The sequence below is a fragment of the Varanus komodoensis genome, unplaced genomic scaffold, assembly GCF_004798865.1.
Source record: "Varanus komodoensis strain SLA01 unplaced genomic scaffold, ASM479886v1 scaffold8, whole genome shotgun sequence".
NCBI classification, from domain to species: domain Eukaryota; kingdom Metazoa; phylum Chordata; class Lepidosauria; order Squamata; family Varanidae; genus Varanus; species Varanus komodoensis.
Window position 1 is genome coordinate 34,172,309 of NW_025336481.1, and position 16,833 is coordinate 34,189,141.

Sequence of the window (16,833 nt, forward strand, 5' to 3'; positions counted from 1 at the left end):
GAAATTGTCCAAATTGGGCATTATTAGCCATTTTCCCTCCCCGGTGTAATGTGACTCGTTAGTCTTACAAGGTCTCAGGTGTGAATGGGGAGCAGGTGTGTTAAATTTGGTGTTATCACTCTCACTCTCTCATACTGGTCACTGGAAGTTCAACATGGCACCTCATGGCAAAGAACTCTCTGAGGATCTGAAAAAAAGAATTGTTGCTCTACATAAAGATGGCCAAGGCTATAAGAAGATTGCCAAGACCCTGAAACTGAGCTGCAGCACGGTGGCCAAGACCTTACAGCAGTTTAACAGGACAGGTTCCACTCAGAACAGGCCTCGCCATGGTCGACCAAAGAAGTCGAGTGCACATGCTCAGCGTCATATCCAGAGAATGGCTTTGGGAAATAGACGTATGAGTGCTGCCAGCATTGCTGCAGAGGTTGAAGGGGTGGTGGGTCAGCCTGTCAGTGCTCAGACCATACGCCGCACACTGCATCAAACTGGTCGTCCCAGAAGGAAGCCTCTTCTAAAGATGATGCACAAGAAAGCCCGCAAACAGTTTGCTGAAGACAAGCAGACTAAGGACATGGATTAGTGGAACCATGTCCTGTGGTCTGATGAGACCAAGATAAACTTACTTGGTTCAGATGGTGTCAAGCATGTGTGGCGACAACTAGGTGAGGAGAACAAAGACAAGTGTGTCTTGCCTACAGTCAAGCATGGTGGTGGGAGTATCATGGTCTGGGGCTGCATGAGTGCTGCTGGCACTGGGGAGCTACAGTTCATTGAGGGAACCAATGAATGTCAACATGTACTGTGACATTCTGAAGCAGAGCATGATCCTTTCCCTTCAGAGACTGGGCCACAGGGCAGTATTCCAACATGAAAACGACCCCAAATATACCTCCAAGGAGACCACTGCCTTGCTAAAGAAGCTGAGGGTAAAGGTGATGGACTGGCCAAGCATGTCTCCAGACCTAAATACTATCGAGCATCTGTGGGGCATCCTGAAATGGAAGGTGGAGGAGCACAAGGTCTCTAACATCCACCAGCTCTGTGATGACGTCATGGAGGAGGGGAAGAGGACTCCAGTGGCAACCTGTGAAGGTCTGGTGAACTCCATGCCCAAGAGGGTTAAGGCAGTGCTGGAAAATAATGGTGGCCACACAAAATATTGACACTTTGGGCCCAATTTGGACAGTTTCACTTAGGGATGTACTCACTTTTGTTGGAAGCGGTTTAGACATTAATGGCTGTGTGTTGAGTTATTTTGAGGGGACAGCAAATTTACACTGTTATACAAGCTGTATACTCACTACTTTACATTGTAGCAAAGTGTCATTTCTTCAGGGTTGTCACACGAAAAGGTATAATAAAACATTTACAAAATGTGAGTGGTGTACTCACTTCTGTGATATACTGTACATGTGAAAAAACTGCAAATGTCTTTTAAATGCTACCTGTTGGTCCTGCATTAAAGTCTGACAAATGTTGACACTGAATTCAAGCTGCTTTTTCAGCTGGTTAATCTGTTCTTGCCACTGTTCTTTCTCTTCCACGTAAGAAAGCTCAGACATCCAGCGATGGTTTTCTTGCCGCCGCATACTGATGTTCTGTTGCTGTTTTGCTTTAGCCAACGGACGGTAGTTTCCATCTGTGGAAAGAGGACGAGTGCTCTTCCAGCTGGGAATAATAATTATGACAACATATCACACATTTCAGAATTCTGCTCTTGTACAAAACATTCGATAAACTGAACATCTGGCTATGAAGCAAAAGGTAAATAGGCATTTCAAGTCTAAAGGTACACAGGCCTAGTAAAAAGCCAACATGCTTCCTCCCTTTGCCCATACAGGTAACATGCTGTTTCCTGATTTGTACGATCTCACCTTCCCTCTTTTTGAGGGTGAATACCTCCTTGCACATGGAATTTCTGCACTATGTACCATGTTATGTTCATAGAACGAGAGGAGGCATATCTGCTTGCTTACAATCTGTCTCACCATTTCACAATATATTTGAAATGTGCCTTTGATGTTATACAGCTGCAAAACTGAAAACTGAATGATAAACAGATATGTGAAGTAACAGGAAGAGTGTACCAGATATACCTATACTCCTACTTCATCATTTTTTACCGTATTACCCTTAAGAATAAGCTTTACCACACCAAACAGAAAACTAGCATCATCCTGATGCTACAGTTTAAAAAGTAGTCAAGGAAAGAATTATTTCTTAGCTGGAAGAATTTATCAGAACTTTGCAACTTGTAATAGACATGTAACTAACCTCTCCTTATCTTCCTTTCCACAGCATGAACTTTGATCTACATTATTTGGACACATGGACAACTCATTGGAACTAGATTCTTGTTCTTCCTCCTCCTCCTCTGCTTGAGCAAGTCCATCAGAAAGATAGGCAGCTTCATCGCCTTCATCTTCATCAAGTGCACACTGAGTAGATCCTCCCCATGTTGCCATTGTTCTAGCATTAGGTATTAAAAAAAACAGTCATTCTACTGCTAAAGCATAATGAAGTGAAATGATAAAAAATTAACAATTTTGCATGCACCAGAACCAAACTGAAAATGTTAATTTCCTGAATCATTATCAAGATTCTGGATACAACATTTGCTTTATCTTATCTGTACTTTGTCTTTTAGGAATTCTGCAATTAGAAATAACATCAGAGAAATAGCCGTGCCTTTTCCTATTACTTTCCCAGTTATTGTATTTTTCAATTCACAACTGCTTCTCTAGAAGAGCACTATAGCTTGAATTCTTCTTTTTTAAAAGTGAAGTATATCCGTTCATAACCTAACAGCAGCAGCATTGGCACGGAAGCCCCAAATCATACAAAGCTGCTTAGAAAATGCAGCAGAAAGACTTGCACTCTGGATGTACAGACAACTATGCTAAAATGCTCAGTTGGCACTTGATACAGCTCTCAAGAGATTCCCTGGGCTGGCAGTGCTCTGCCTCCTCTAGAAACTAGTCAGAGTGTGGCTCATCCTTCACCTACAGCAGAGGACAGATGGGAGAATAAGCCACAGTGTGACAGCATGGCTACACACTCCTGCTCTGCCAGGATCAGCAGTGGATGGTCACACAACTAAACAGGGCTTGAGGAGGTGATGCAGGCCAGTCCGCCAAACATCATCTCCTCAAGCCTTGACCAAGTTGAGAAAGAGGTGGCATCCATCATACAGTGCCTTCCCAAGTCTTAAAGAGTTTAAGGTAGACAAACAGTAGACCCCAGTGGCACTGCCCCAAGTGCCTTCTAGTCAAAATGAAGGGGAGGGTGCCTGCTTGCATTGTTGCATGAACCCCCACTTAGCTCATTTGGAATTCTTACCGCTTGTATTCATCTGTCTGAATAAATACAAGGTGGATTTACAACCCAAACTGCACAGAAAACTTATATAGTGTAGCTTGCTTGTTCCAGGGCCTACACGTCTGACAAACAACCAGGCAATCATGGCTTGAAACCCACAAAACAACAAAGCACCTCTTCACCAGCTGGAGTGAAGACATATCTGCTCCTATTTGTCATCACTATGCGGCTTCAGAGCCACAATGCGCCCATTCATCTGTCAAGCACAGGATGGGTCCTGGGTCAGACAAGTCACACTACGTGCCTTTCTGCTGGTGGCTACTAATAACAATATGGAAGCTGCTTTAAGGTCATTTACTTCAATCCCTTTTTATTTCCCTCAGATTTGCCACGAGCTGGACTCCACAATTCATCTGATTCCTGAATGGGAGGCATCCAGAGCTCCACCTGGTCCATCATTGCTGGATGAATTTCAGTTATTGTGGCCTAAGGAAGGGGACAAGATGCTTGGGCTGGTACACCCAACCACCTGTTTACTTGAGCCTTGCCCTTCCTGGTTACTTATGAAAGCCAGCAATGGGATTGGTCCCTGGGTCCAGAAGGTTATCAACACCTCACTAAAGGAGGGGTGGGTCCCTGTCCCTTTAAAGGAGTCGGTGATCAGGCCCGTCCTGAACAAGGCATCCCTGAACCCAGAGGTGGCCGGCAGTCCTCTATCAGCTTCACTGGCTTCCAATTGAAGTCTGGGCCCAATTCAAGGTGATGGTACTAACCTATAAAGCCCTAAATGGCTTAGGACCAGGATACCTGAAGGAACATCTCCTCCCCTATATGCCCTCATGCCCCTTAAGATCGGCAGGGGAGGCCTTGCTCCAAGAACCCTCTTGAAGGAGGTACAGAGGGTATCCACTAGGAGGAGGGTTTTCTCTGCGGTGGCGCCCAGACTATGAAATACGCTCCCCAGAGAGGTCCGCCTGGCACCAGCTCTCTACTCTTTTCGGCACCAGGTAAAGACCTTTTTATTTAACCATTTTAATAATATCATTAATTTTAATAATATTAATTTTACAGTTGCATTTTCATTTTCTTCTTTAGTTATGAAAAAGATATATTGTTGTTAATTTTGTTTTATTGTTGAATGTTTTAATGATATTTATATTATTACATTGTTATTTTTATCTTCTGTAAGCCATCCTGAGGCTTGTTGCAAAGGACGGCAAAGAAATGCTTAAATTAAATAAAATAATTAAATCGAATAATTTACCCATCATTTTAATAACTAAATTAGTAATTTTAAGAAAATCAATAATATTTTATACAGTTGCATTTTCTTTTTTTCTTCTTCCTTTATTTTTAACTTGCTTTCATTGTTTGTAAAATTGCTTTTATTTGATGTTTTAATTGTGTTTTATATCTTTGATTGATTTTTTTGTAAGCCATCTGGAGGCTTGGGCAAAGGACAGGGTAGAAATGTTTTAAATAAATCAATAAATAAATCCTAGAAATTATTACATCTCAAAAGAAGGACAAAACCTTAATAAATCAAATAAGAGTCTGCAATTTTAACTGTGCCAATGGCAGAAGGATGTACAAAGATAAAAGGCAGCAATATTACAGGAGTGATCAACTGTTAGAATAAGCAGAAGGAAGGGCCTCTTCTCCTTTCCTTCAATTCAGTATAAAGGGATAGAGTCTGTATATGCAATTGTAATTATGAATTATTTTAAAAGTACCCTACATCTAAATATGTTAGACAGCTAACAGGTACCTTCACAGTTGACGTTTCCAGTACCTAAACACAGTCCAAATGAAGAAGCAGAAGGTATTTTATTCATTGTCTTACTTTTCTGTTCTACTTTGTTGAGGAGTGAACTGAATCTCTGACCCATCACTTTTAACAGATGCAGCATCAGCAGTTGTGGTATCTGCCAAATCTCTCCGCCTCTGGTGCTCAGCCATTAAAGCTTCAAGCTGCTTTCTTCTCTGCCTCAACTCTTCTCTTAAAATCTCATGCCGACGCATTTCGGACCAAAGCTTTTTTTTAAGAGGAAACATTTTGATGAAATGTAAATAAATACATGCCATTACAAATTTATGCAAGTTAAGGATAAATTTCGTTTTAAGGTACATCAAGGACACATCATTTTTAGATGTCTTGGATGAAACTACTACAGAAAGCAGGTTCCCATGTCAGACAGTAAGGACATTAGCAAGGAAAGTTATGCATTTATGTATGAATGTATATGCTTATTCCCATTTCTATGCAGGTTCTCTGCAAAAGGGGAAGGAAATATGCATGTTGGGGTGGGGGGGAAGGGTAAGAGATGTCTTCCTCACAGTAACCCACTTTACCACTTGATTTTTCATTCCATTCCTTCTCTACCCCTCCACTCTGGGTCAACTATAATGTCCCCAGTGCTATTAAGGATAACACTGTCCCATTTGGATATTTTATTCCAATTGTTTTAGTTCAAAATTTTCCCAGTATATTTCAAAATAAAGGGACAAAGGAGGTATGTATACCAGTTATTTACAGTGGTGAGTTCCAATTTATGGAAGACTTCTGGAATCTCAGAGGAAAAGTTATCAGTGTCAGAATGAACATAAAGTACCTCACTATCCACTGTACCGGCTCCTTCTGGCTGTAACAGAGCTTTGTTTGCTGCACTGATTTCATTCACAGCTGGGGCTGACGTATTCCCTGGACAATTATCCAGGCTAGATGACAACTAAGAATCAAATATTATATTCACAATGGTATAAGCACTTCAGTAAGAATTCATATCAAATTAATATCTGTAGCAAAATTTGTTTTTATTAGTCTAATTGCACATTTCAGCAAATTTGTGCAACCTGAGAAATGGTTTTAGAACCAACACAGGACAGATATATTCAAACTAATGTTCTGTTAGTGCAACTTAGAGAAAACTAAATTTGATAAGCATTTGAACTACCCATCTGACTACTCATCTGAGCAACTCTTTTCAACATACATAATTTTTTCCAATCTTTCAGAAGCTGTAGTAATCTCTGCAACCACATGGACTAGCAATACCCTTCTCTTTATAAATACTTGCATTTTTCTTCTTGCAATGAGACATCATATAAAACTGCCTTTGAGACTCCATCATTCCCTCTCCTATATTAGAACTCCAAATGTCTTCTACCTACTTGAAGGTCTGGACAAGCCTTCTGCAGCACTTGAATTTTTTCTTGAATCTTTATGAGTTTCTTTCTTTCTTCTTGGAGTTGTTTAAGTTCTCTCTGTTGCTGTTGAAGTTTAGCTTCATAAAATTTCTCCCTACAATAATAAAATCTTTATTATTACATATTCTTGAATAAGAACTTTAAAAGAAAACATTAAAGCTGTGATCAACTTCTGAATGAGCACTCCACCATCCCCAAATGATCTGGAATAGATTCATAACTACAGTTTAATTTGGAGGACATCTACTATAGAAGACTAAAGTTTATTTTTCGGGCCTCTAGGTTCCATAGCTTTCCCAATAAGATCACCAGGAGACTGACAGGGCTAAAAGTACTCTTGCACCTAGTGTCCCCTCCTGGTATGAATATACCATTTACCAGAGGTAGGATGTGCGGCCAAGCATACCTCTATATTGAAAAGGTGATACGGAAATGCACAGCTTAGAAACTGTCATTCATGCATATTGGTGCCTCAGTATCAGAGGAAGTATAGTAAGTGAAGCAAAGTTGTTCTGGGGCTGGTAGCAGAAAGAATCCCAATGATATTGGGAAATGCACTGGGTGTAACCGTGTCCCATTTCAGTCATAGCCATATAGGAAGCTATGTTGCGCGAAGTCAGATCAGCAGTCTATCTAGCTTAGCAGTGTCAACACTGACTCCCTAGGTTTTCAGGCCCAGCTGGAAATGCCAAGGACTGAAACTGAAAGCTTCTGCAAGCAGGCATGTGTTCTGCCTTGAGCTATGGCAACATTTCCTCATAAAGTCATTCAGTCTTTACATGACAGTGTTCAGCATTTTGTGGACTCCAACAAACAGACATCCCCGAGATCCAATTGGCTGATGTGCTACATCCCTGATTCTAATCCAAGCGAGCAAGATCTTACCTTGCTTTTTCATTCAGATCTACACCTTTCTGTGACTTGTTTGCAGAGGTCCGAACATTGTTTGGTTGCTGATGCAGTTTTTCTTCTTCTGCCAGGAAAAACTGATTCATGTTATCCTGTCCTCCAGTCTCTGGATCCACCTCATCCTCCTAAAAACAATAGCAGTGTTTTCAACAGTAGCATCATTGAATCCCAACCCTCTTCCACACACACACACCATTTTCAAAATGCACTGGAATGCAAGGCCTATGCCATACACCTGGCATAGGCCTTATCATATATGGTTTACCTAGGCATGTATGTGGAACTCAGTGATGAACTTAGAAAGGATTGAGTAATTCTGGGAGAAACCCACCTGAACAATTTGCAGTCTTATTTAGTATTTTTAAATGTATCTGGCTTCAAATAAACAATAATAATTATACTCAAAAACATGTTAGGAGGCAGAGTTCAAGTGTTTATCTTCACTCAGTGGACTTTACTTTCACTTTGAACAGCAGACTGTTCGCTAAAGTCATTTCTCAAACTCTTTGCAGTTTTCTTCAGTTTCAAAGCACTTTGTTAGGTGACTTTCTGGGATGGGTGAGAAGGCTGTTTGAGACTGGGAAGAAAGTAACCACCAAATGATTTCATTTGGACTTGTTATACTGACATGAGACAAAGTTCTTAATTAAATTAAAACATACCTGTACCATAGCAACAAGATTTTGCAGCTGTCTAAGTTTCTGTTTTGCTGCTATAAGTCTATTAATCTTCTGTTCAAACTCAACATCTACAGGAGGCTCATCAGCTATACTACTTCTGCGACTGGACAGGGAAGTTTCACTGGCTCTATCAGCTTCAGCATCAAGATCATCTTCACCTCGTGGTAGACCTGTACCATCTTCTCTATTATAGTGACAGTCTACAAGAAAAACACAAGTGGCTGAAAATAATAACTAGGGATGGAACATTGGTTAGAATTTTTCAAACAAAATCTTGCATGGCTAAAAACAGTTCTTCCAATGTAAAATTAGGATTTCATTTCCTTATTTTTAATACAAATGCTCATAAAATTGCAGATATCAAGTACCATTTTCTCACATAAAAAGGCATGCCTTCTTTCCTGTTTTATCCATATGCAAATTTAATCTGTAGATTAATCTATGATTTTATTTGCATGACACAACAATCCATCATCCATAAAAGGTCACATGAACAAGTCATCCTGAGTACCCATGACTTCTTGGGTGGTTTATTTAAATTCAAATCCAGCAGGTCCACCTCCTTGTAGTTTCTCAGGCTTCAACAACAATGAGAGAGCCATTTCACAAGAGCAATAAAAATCCCATCACTCCTTGTGATCTTGCTAGTATCACCAGCATCTTCCCTCATCCCTTCTCATTGCTCTTTAACCCATATTCCTAAAAATGTAGAGGAATGGACACTAGAGAGCATCCTAAAAGTATCTCTAACATTGTTCTTTTGGACTTGTGCAGATTCTCACATGTTAAAGACTACAGCTATGAAATCTGCATAATTTCCCTTTCACTTTATAGCTCGGCCTTGAAATTTGCATACCATACCAATCCCTCACCACTCTTTAGTTCACATCTATCTATCAGCTAACAACAGACACCAAAGAAAGGAAGAGACAAACATGAAGGGTGGAAGAGGCAGTCAAAAGCATCTGGTGGTTGCAGGAGAAAGAGCTCTTATATAGATGAAACTGGAAGTACACGAAGGCAACTTTTTTAAAAGGTGTTTATTAGCAAGGCAAGTGCAGAAGTAGAGGATGAAATTGACAAGGGTACTGACTAGACAGAGATACTGATATGCTGACCTGAGCAGCAAAAAGTGGCCTTGAGCAAGATCCCAAATAAATTTTAAATAACTTTTAAAACCCTTGTAGCTTAAAACTTAATTTCATTGGCAATCTGAACTGGTGAGGGGAATACTTTCCCTTGATAGCTGGAAACCCCAACAGACAAATTGCAGAAAGAGTGCTTACACAGGAACTGAGGAAACAAGAAGTTCTGCCAAAAAGACAACTGGGATACATGTCAGAAAGTATGGAAGGACAGGGAGCGGGTGTAGGGGGGGACAAACCACAGTCATCCTGACCATTTGGTTATTTATAGACAACCACCCCCACTTATTCTAAGGGTGGCTTACTGTAATATGCAAACCTGCTCTATATGACTACTCAACTAAAATCTATTTAAGATGCTAATTTTAGCTTGTGGTGCTTGTAAGTGATTCCAACTTGCAGCTACACTAAATGCCATTAATTTGGAACTAAGCCACATTCAGTTCCTATCCATTGTAAAATATTCAGACTACCCTGAATATTTTACAAACATAATTTGCAAGATTTTGCAAAAAAAAAAAATAACAGTACCAAAAAGAAGGCTGAAAGACTGAATTTTGTCAAATAAACAGCATGAAGAGAGAGATGCTTTTTCTGCCTATGAAATACTAACAATATTTTCATACATACCTAAAGTTGAGGGCATATTCAGCATCCTTACATTAGTAGAGCGGTTGTTTATTTCACAAGCCGTATTAAGATGCCTTCCATTTCTGTTATTAGTTCCACACTGCAAATTGCTATTGCAATTCATTTCACTCCAATTACTGGTGCCCTGTGGATTTCTAGGAAGGGGAAAAAGCAAATTAAATATTCTTAGTCCAAGCCAAACCACCCTCCGCTTCCCCCACAAAGGCTGAAAAGCTTCCGTTTTAAAAAAATCAAAGGAAAATATGGCACCAAGATGAACAGTTATCTTCTAAAATCTTACTTTGGAATCCTTATTTTCCACTCACATCTGACACCAAAGAAGCCCATTCTAGTACTGTGTAGTGAATTTTTCTGGGGAAAGAGGAACTTGCAACACAAAAGCTCTTTCCTTAAAAACACATCACCAGAATTTAATGTACAACTTGTTGCAATGTGATTATAATCAAGAATTGTTACCCTTAACCTTTTTGTTCCTAGGATAAATTTAAAGTATTATAAAAAGTCTGCATTGACAAAATGTTGAACAAATAAACTTTTCAACTTCTATCACGCTGCCAGCATTGGTTCAATTCATACTATGTAACTTGAATAATGCGAAGGGAAGGGAAGGGAAGGGAAGGGAAGGGAAGGGAAGGGAAGGGAAGGGAAGGGAAGGGAAGGGAAGGGAAGGGAAGGCCCACCTTTCTATTATGTTTATTGTTTTAAAATTACTGTTTTGCTTTGCTTTGCTTTGATTTGATTTAAAAAATGTCCAATGGAAGACATCACCATAGCAAACAGTGCTCTCAAACCTGCCCCAAGAGTGGGCGGGCGGGCAGGCGGAAGAACCACTTATGTGGAACTCTGTATCATTACTATATGGAGGGGGGGAATCAATCAATCCATATTATCTTCCATAACCTAAATTATAGCCATGTTAAATTACACTAATAAAGAACACTACATAGGTTGGTATTTCCTCATTATTTCCTATCTACAGCTTTTTTTTAATTGATAACATGTCATACATCCATGAGTTTGCTAGGTGAAAGCTTAAATTTTGAACAGCTTGATTGCAACTATTCAGTGCTTCTTATACGGGTTTGTCTATGCATGAGTGCCAAAGTAGTAAGGGGAGAATTCCATTACATTCTGAGTATCAGTATATGGGCAAACATAAGTAAAATTTTCTTGTACTTGGTTGCACCTACAGTAATTATTAGAACAGGCAATATATATATAGACAAAAATCATCTAAAAATAATCTAACTAGTTCACTGCAAAAGAAGCACAAACTGCTTTGGTAAGGCTGCTACATATCAGAAGCAGATTACAATAGTTTTACTTTTGGTAAACTGAGCTCAGTAAAGCAGCTGTCTTCCAGTAAAGTCAGTTGGAATTCTGAGAAGGATTTGAAAGGAAAGACTCCAATCTTGAAATTGTAGGCTTGAATTCTTCCTTAAATATTTATGCCAGGTATGGCCTGGCTAACTTCTGCAACTTATAGGCTATGCTTTGCCTAACTGTGAGCCAATATAAAAGGAATTATGTTCCTCCCTTTAATGAGAAATTTGCTTTCCAGTGACAAAATCTGTAAGAAAACTCCATATTAGGAACACCAGAAGTGATGTGATGAATATTTAGGAAAAAAGTTTGAGGAAAAAGAGATGTATTTTAATGCATAAAATAACTACACCGAGGGATGAAAAGTCAAAAGTCTCAGTAAGGCATCCAAGTTATTCAGCATTAGAGCCAAATCACTCTGAACATTACTACACAAGAGGATGAAGCAGAAACAGACATTTTTCAAAAATACCTGGTCAGGTATTAGTTACTACAGACAAGACCAGCAGTTAAAGCATTGCTACGTTTTTACAACATAAGACATTTTAAATCATTATACCAGTATTATTTTAATTGTCTACAGCTGAACCAACCAACCTAATATTAGTAACAGGTTGTGGATTCCCATGTTCAGAATCACATTCAGAATCTTCTGACTCTTCTTCTTCTTTTGTGTTTTCATTTACAGCATCTGTCATCATATCAGAGGTCTGTTCATAGTAGCGAACTAATTCACGCAATTCATTCAGTCTCTTTCGGACTTCATTCAACTTCCTGCAATGAAAAGAAATACAACTGACAGCTTACTTGTAAATTCTCAACACAGCTGAAGCATACCTAAGGATCTTAGTTATTTCTTTCAGGAAAACTACTTCCCAAGAAAAAGATGTTTGGCTGTTTTCTAGAGAATAACTAGGTTTGGAAAAGGGATAGTTACCAGGGTTTCCTTGATATAGCTACTAGGAAAACTTGGGAGAAGGGGGTGAACTATATCAGACTAATACTGTAAATACAGTGGGCAGGATAAACATAAAGAGTCAGGCATACTTTAAATGCAGGTAAGTTAGGCATTTTAAGTCACAGCAGTAGCTAAACTCATTGGGTTAAATGTTTGAATAGTTCTTTTTAAATATGGCATTGATACTTAGCATTTATATAGCACACTGGCATTCTGAAGATTTAACATACATAGCCTACAATAACTCTGTAAAAAGTAAGTCATCTGAAGAGGCACACCCAAGTGAGATTATGGCAGAGATGAGATCAGAACCAGAGATTTTCCAATCTTAACTCAAACTCTTAACTTCTACACTTTTCTTCTAATATTGCCATAACTGTACACTCTCCTGATTTCATAATGGTCCAAGCCATACACTTATTTAGGCTCTGACAAAGACAGGATAAATAATGCTACATTGCAAAATAATAATTTGTATTTTACTTACAGATATTTACAGAGTCATGAATAATGTTTCTTATTTAAAAAATCTAAGTGCATGCACACATTACACACTAAGTATCAAGCTACGTAAATTAGCAATGAGCTAGAAGTGTGCCTTTTTTTGTTCAGTTTAAACATACAACTGAATTGCAATCCACTGTTATGCAATGTGTATGACAGAACTATGTTAAAATAGAGTTAAAAGACTATCTAATAAATGGTACTAACGTCCTGCAAAGCCAACCAACTGAATAATTAATAATACAAAATTAAGACAAAAATATATTACTGAAGCTTTTCTGCTGGGTTTAGGTTGTCTTCTTCTTCACTGTCATTTACTGAGGTTACAGAATCTGGATGGTAAACAACAGATGATGCTAAGCTGTTAGGTTCTTCATTGACAGCTGCTGCTATACCTACAGGTGCAGAAGCTACTGAAGCTGTACTTCTTTGATCAACACTTCTCTGAGGAGACCCTGAAGCTGGCAAGACTGCAAATAAGATGAATAAATTTTAGGTTGTTTTAAGCAAAAAGGATGCAACAGTTCATCTCTGAAAGTATTTTTAACATCAGATAAAAAAAGCTACCATGTTTAATCAATTAATGAGTTCAAAAAATCAATAAAAATTCTATCTCAACTTATTAAGAAAAAACAAGACTTGACACAATTTGCAGCTAAAAATACAGCAGAAATTCTGTATCAGTAGGTCATAGCATCTCACAAAGGCAAAAAACACAGTAACAACTTTAACTCATAACATGAGGTTGCAAGCTACATACGTGATGAGTTGTTAAGATGCTGGTCATGAAGTGTGTGCAATTCTCCTAGTAATTTGTCCATTTTTTGCTTTTTGCCCTGCAGTGCTATCATTTTACTAAAGAGTTGTGCCTTCTCTTCAGACAAATGCTCAGATATGGAAGAATTCCTGCTCTGTGAAACCTCTCCGGTAAGAGAAAGACTCTCTGCTTGCCTTCTATTATCTGGTACAGGTTGAGCCTAAAAGCAAACATATATAATTACAGGTATTGCTGCTTAATGCAAGAATGTTCAGCACCACAATCCTACATCTACTTTTTTGGTAGGACCCAGGGTGCAGGGTGTGGATAAGCCATGTTGCACTCAATGGGATTTACCTTTGAGCAGGCATGCATAGGACTACTGTTATTTGTTTTTTAAATAGATATTTTTAAACCTTTGAAAGGTTTCACATAAAATTCCAAGTGGCAAGAAAGATCTCTCTAATTATAACACATTTGCTTTCAATGAAATTTTGTGTGTGGAAGTGGTAAAAAAAAAAAAAAAAAGCTTAAAACACTGACCTGTCACGGATACCTTCATTTAACATTCTACATTGAGGGAATTTCAATAAATATCACTTCAGTAATTCAAACATTCATTGTAGAATGAAAAGCAATGGCTTGAACCTTAAATTGAAGCATGTCACACTGCAACATTTTGTTGCAGGGCCCCCACAACAAACCATTTACTATTGACTTTGACTGGCACACCAACATTGATATTATGTATACAATCCAAGAAAAAAACAGTACCTGAGAATCATGCAGCTGATTATGAAAACGTTGAATTAAGTCATTTAATTCTTCATTCAGTTCAGACGTTAGGCTCACTCCTGAAATGCTCCCTGTGGTTTCTGTTACAACTACAGAAAAGGGAAAAAAAGAGAAATTCTGAACAACTACATCTGGCAGTTTTATATTGACTATATAAAATCTGTGATGGCATCCAGAAAGATTTTAAAGCTCTGGAGAATATTACATTTTCCAAAGGGAGTCTAAGTAGCCTTTGTGATCATCCCTTGTGTTAAAAAATTTCTGTTTCTGGAAGTTACTAGAAGTTGTTCGTAACAGAGAAAGTAATATAACTCACAATAACTGTATGCGGCTTTCAACAAACTTTCTGAGTTTTCATATGATTGATATACTGTTGGTTACCTGGTTTGCACATATCAAGCCACCATGGGTAGTGTTCCCTTTAGGGTTTTTTAGGAGTAGCTACTTACATGTTACATATTCAAACTATGGTGTAAGCATGTCATAGCTTGTAATTATAGGTGAATTCAGCAAGGGTGGGTTCTTGGAGCGGCTAACAAGTCATCCAGAACCCATGTCTATGGCCAACCACAATCCAACTTCAGCTGGTTTCTATGTAATTACAGGCTGCAGTATGTCCCCAGTATTTTAAATGGTTGCTGCCACCAAGACAAAAAACGCCAACAGGGAATTCAATCATTATGGCCCCTTGTTATGTACACACGAGCTCAATATGTTATATGAGCAACCCAGCTAATAGGCTATGTTGCAGAGATTTAGGACCATCCTGATTTGGAGAGAGGGGGTTTAAGCTTATATCCCCTTTGGTTTTTATACTGAAATTCCCCCCTATGTGGGGGGAGGGGGGAAGAAAAGTACCTCTCAAAATTGCTCTTTTGTAAGCTTGTCCAATGGAATAGCAGAATTTCAGCATGAAAGAAAAGGAAAACTCAGATTCCCCACATACCCCAAATCACCACGGTCCTGAATTGGTGTCATGTATATTTATCCCTGGGTAAGTCAATCTGTACAGATGTATAACTGTGTTAGAAATAATACTGCTAGCTGTGATGAACAGCCAAGGAGGCTTTTTTCTAAGTGTTTTCTAATGAAAATAAATAAAACTCTCAGCCACTTCATTTTACAAAGTAAAGTAGTCCCCACTTTCTCCAACCTTCTATATATTTTCCATTCCTCCCACCCATGTATATTCTTAATGGACTGTCTGTTTAATCTGTATCTCAATGCAAGTGCTTCACAAGGCAAAAAAGGGCAGAGGGATAATCTCAACACACTACAAGTATAGCTGAGCTGTGCCTGGGATACACAGGAGTAGACAGGAGGACTAAGGAAGAGACAAACCATGGTGATCTGGTGAGCCCGATCCTTTGTTGGCAGCAGCAATCAAACTATCACAGCTTATTTCAGTGTGCCTTATAGCAAAGTACAGACTTGCCCATTACAACAGCCTTATCTTGAATTTTAAGTTCAAAATCAAGCTGAATACAGACTTGGTTTTAAACCAAGTCTACAATCAACCATTCAATAAAGACTGGGCTGGATCTCTCAGATCTGGAAATTGTATTTTCACTATTTAAACTGCTAAATTCTCCATAAACAAGATTCCTCAGATATCTGGAATCTGAGAAATAAGAGATGCAGAAGTGATGCAATCAATACCTGATGGAGAGGATTTTTGTTAAAGTATATAAAATCTCAACATACCAGAATCATCCATGACAGCAATAGCTTGTTCTGCTTTGTGCTGTAGAGCAAGCAGAGCAGCTTGCCTCCCCTGAAGAGCTTTCAGTTGTTCCTGCTGTTGCAACATCCTCTTCAATAAATCATGTTGTTTCTTTAGATTTGCAAGCTCTTCTGTAGCCTCTTGCTGAGGATCTCTAGCCTGGAAAATAAGAGTAAAAATTAATACTGATAAAAAGCAGAGACTGGCCAGTAGCAGGACAGTTTATATACTAATTTCCTATTACTGCATTCCACAGTAAGGCTATGTGCAACCTTGCTACTGTGGAAACCAACTAAACCTTAAAATTTAAATAGGTAAGACATTTTTGTAATTATCACACTAACATTTTTCAAAGAAGATTCCAAGGAAATTGTCATATTTATTTGGATATTAACCTGCCTTTTCTGAAGGCTTGAGTTTAAGTAAAAGTGAGAATTTAAGATCCATTGTATCACTTTTCATACAAACACAGAGAAGAGCAATTTAGCCAAAGCACATTCAGGTCCCATCAATTTCAATGAGAGACAGTACAATAGATATCTCCTGCTGAAACTGAAACTACTCAAATTAAATTGCATTTCAACACTGATGTAAGACTCCAAGTTACAGTGAAAACAGATGAAAAACAAAGTTGCCAATAGTAGTGAAGACCAAATTACAATCACCATCAAACCTCAAATTTACAAGGCAAGCACAAAATGCAACTGTTCATCTTTAATGTTTAAGTTAACTGACGGGGGAAGAGAGTCTTTAAAAATGACAGCAATTTGAAATGCTACTACAATCAAAATGTAGGTTTGGATCCAGAGTTGCACAGAGATGATGTCTCTTATTGTCTGTGAAGTTCCTGCTGAAATGAG

General features: G+C 38.6%; 1 protein-coding gene across 11 annotated transcripts in view; it reads right to left on the bottom strand.

The window, feature by feature from the left end:
• PCM1 (pericentriolar material 1) overlaps positions 1–16,833 on the bottom strand; it is a 57,151-nt gene that overhangs the window by 25,421 nt on the left and 14,897 nt on the right. For all 11 annotated transcript variants that reach the window (XM_044454735.1, XM_044454745.1, XM_044454738.1 and 8 more), the window contains 13 exons: positions 15,955–16,132; positions 14,230–14,339; positions 13,459–13,675; positions 12,967–13,168; positions 11,834–12,010; positions 9,893–10,047; positions 8,100–8,317; positions 7,414–7,562; positions 6,493–6,622; positions 5,934–6,050; positions 5,165–5,355; positions 2,278–2,472; positions 1,449–1,671 (listed from right to left, as the gene is read on the bottom strand). In XM_044454735.1, the coding sequence (XP_044310670.1) occupies positions 1,449–1,671; positions 2,278–2,472; positions 5,165–5,355; positions 5,934–6,050; positions 6,493–6,622; positions 7,414–7,562; positions 8,100–8,317; positions 9,893–10,047; positions 11,834–12,010; positions 12,967–13,168; positions 13,459–13,675; positions 14,230–14,339; positions 15,955–16,132 (2,262 nt within the window). The remainder of the gene's footprint in view (positions 1–1,448; positions 1,672–2,277; positions 2,473–5,164; positions 5,356–5,933; positions 6,051–6,492; positions 6,623–7,413; positions 7,563–8,099; positions 8,318–9,892; positions 10,048–11,833; positions 12,011–12,966; positions 13,169–13,458; positions 13,676–14,229; positions 14,340–15,954; positions 16,133–16,833) is intronic.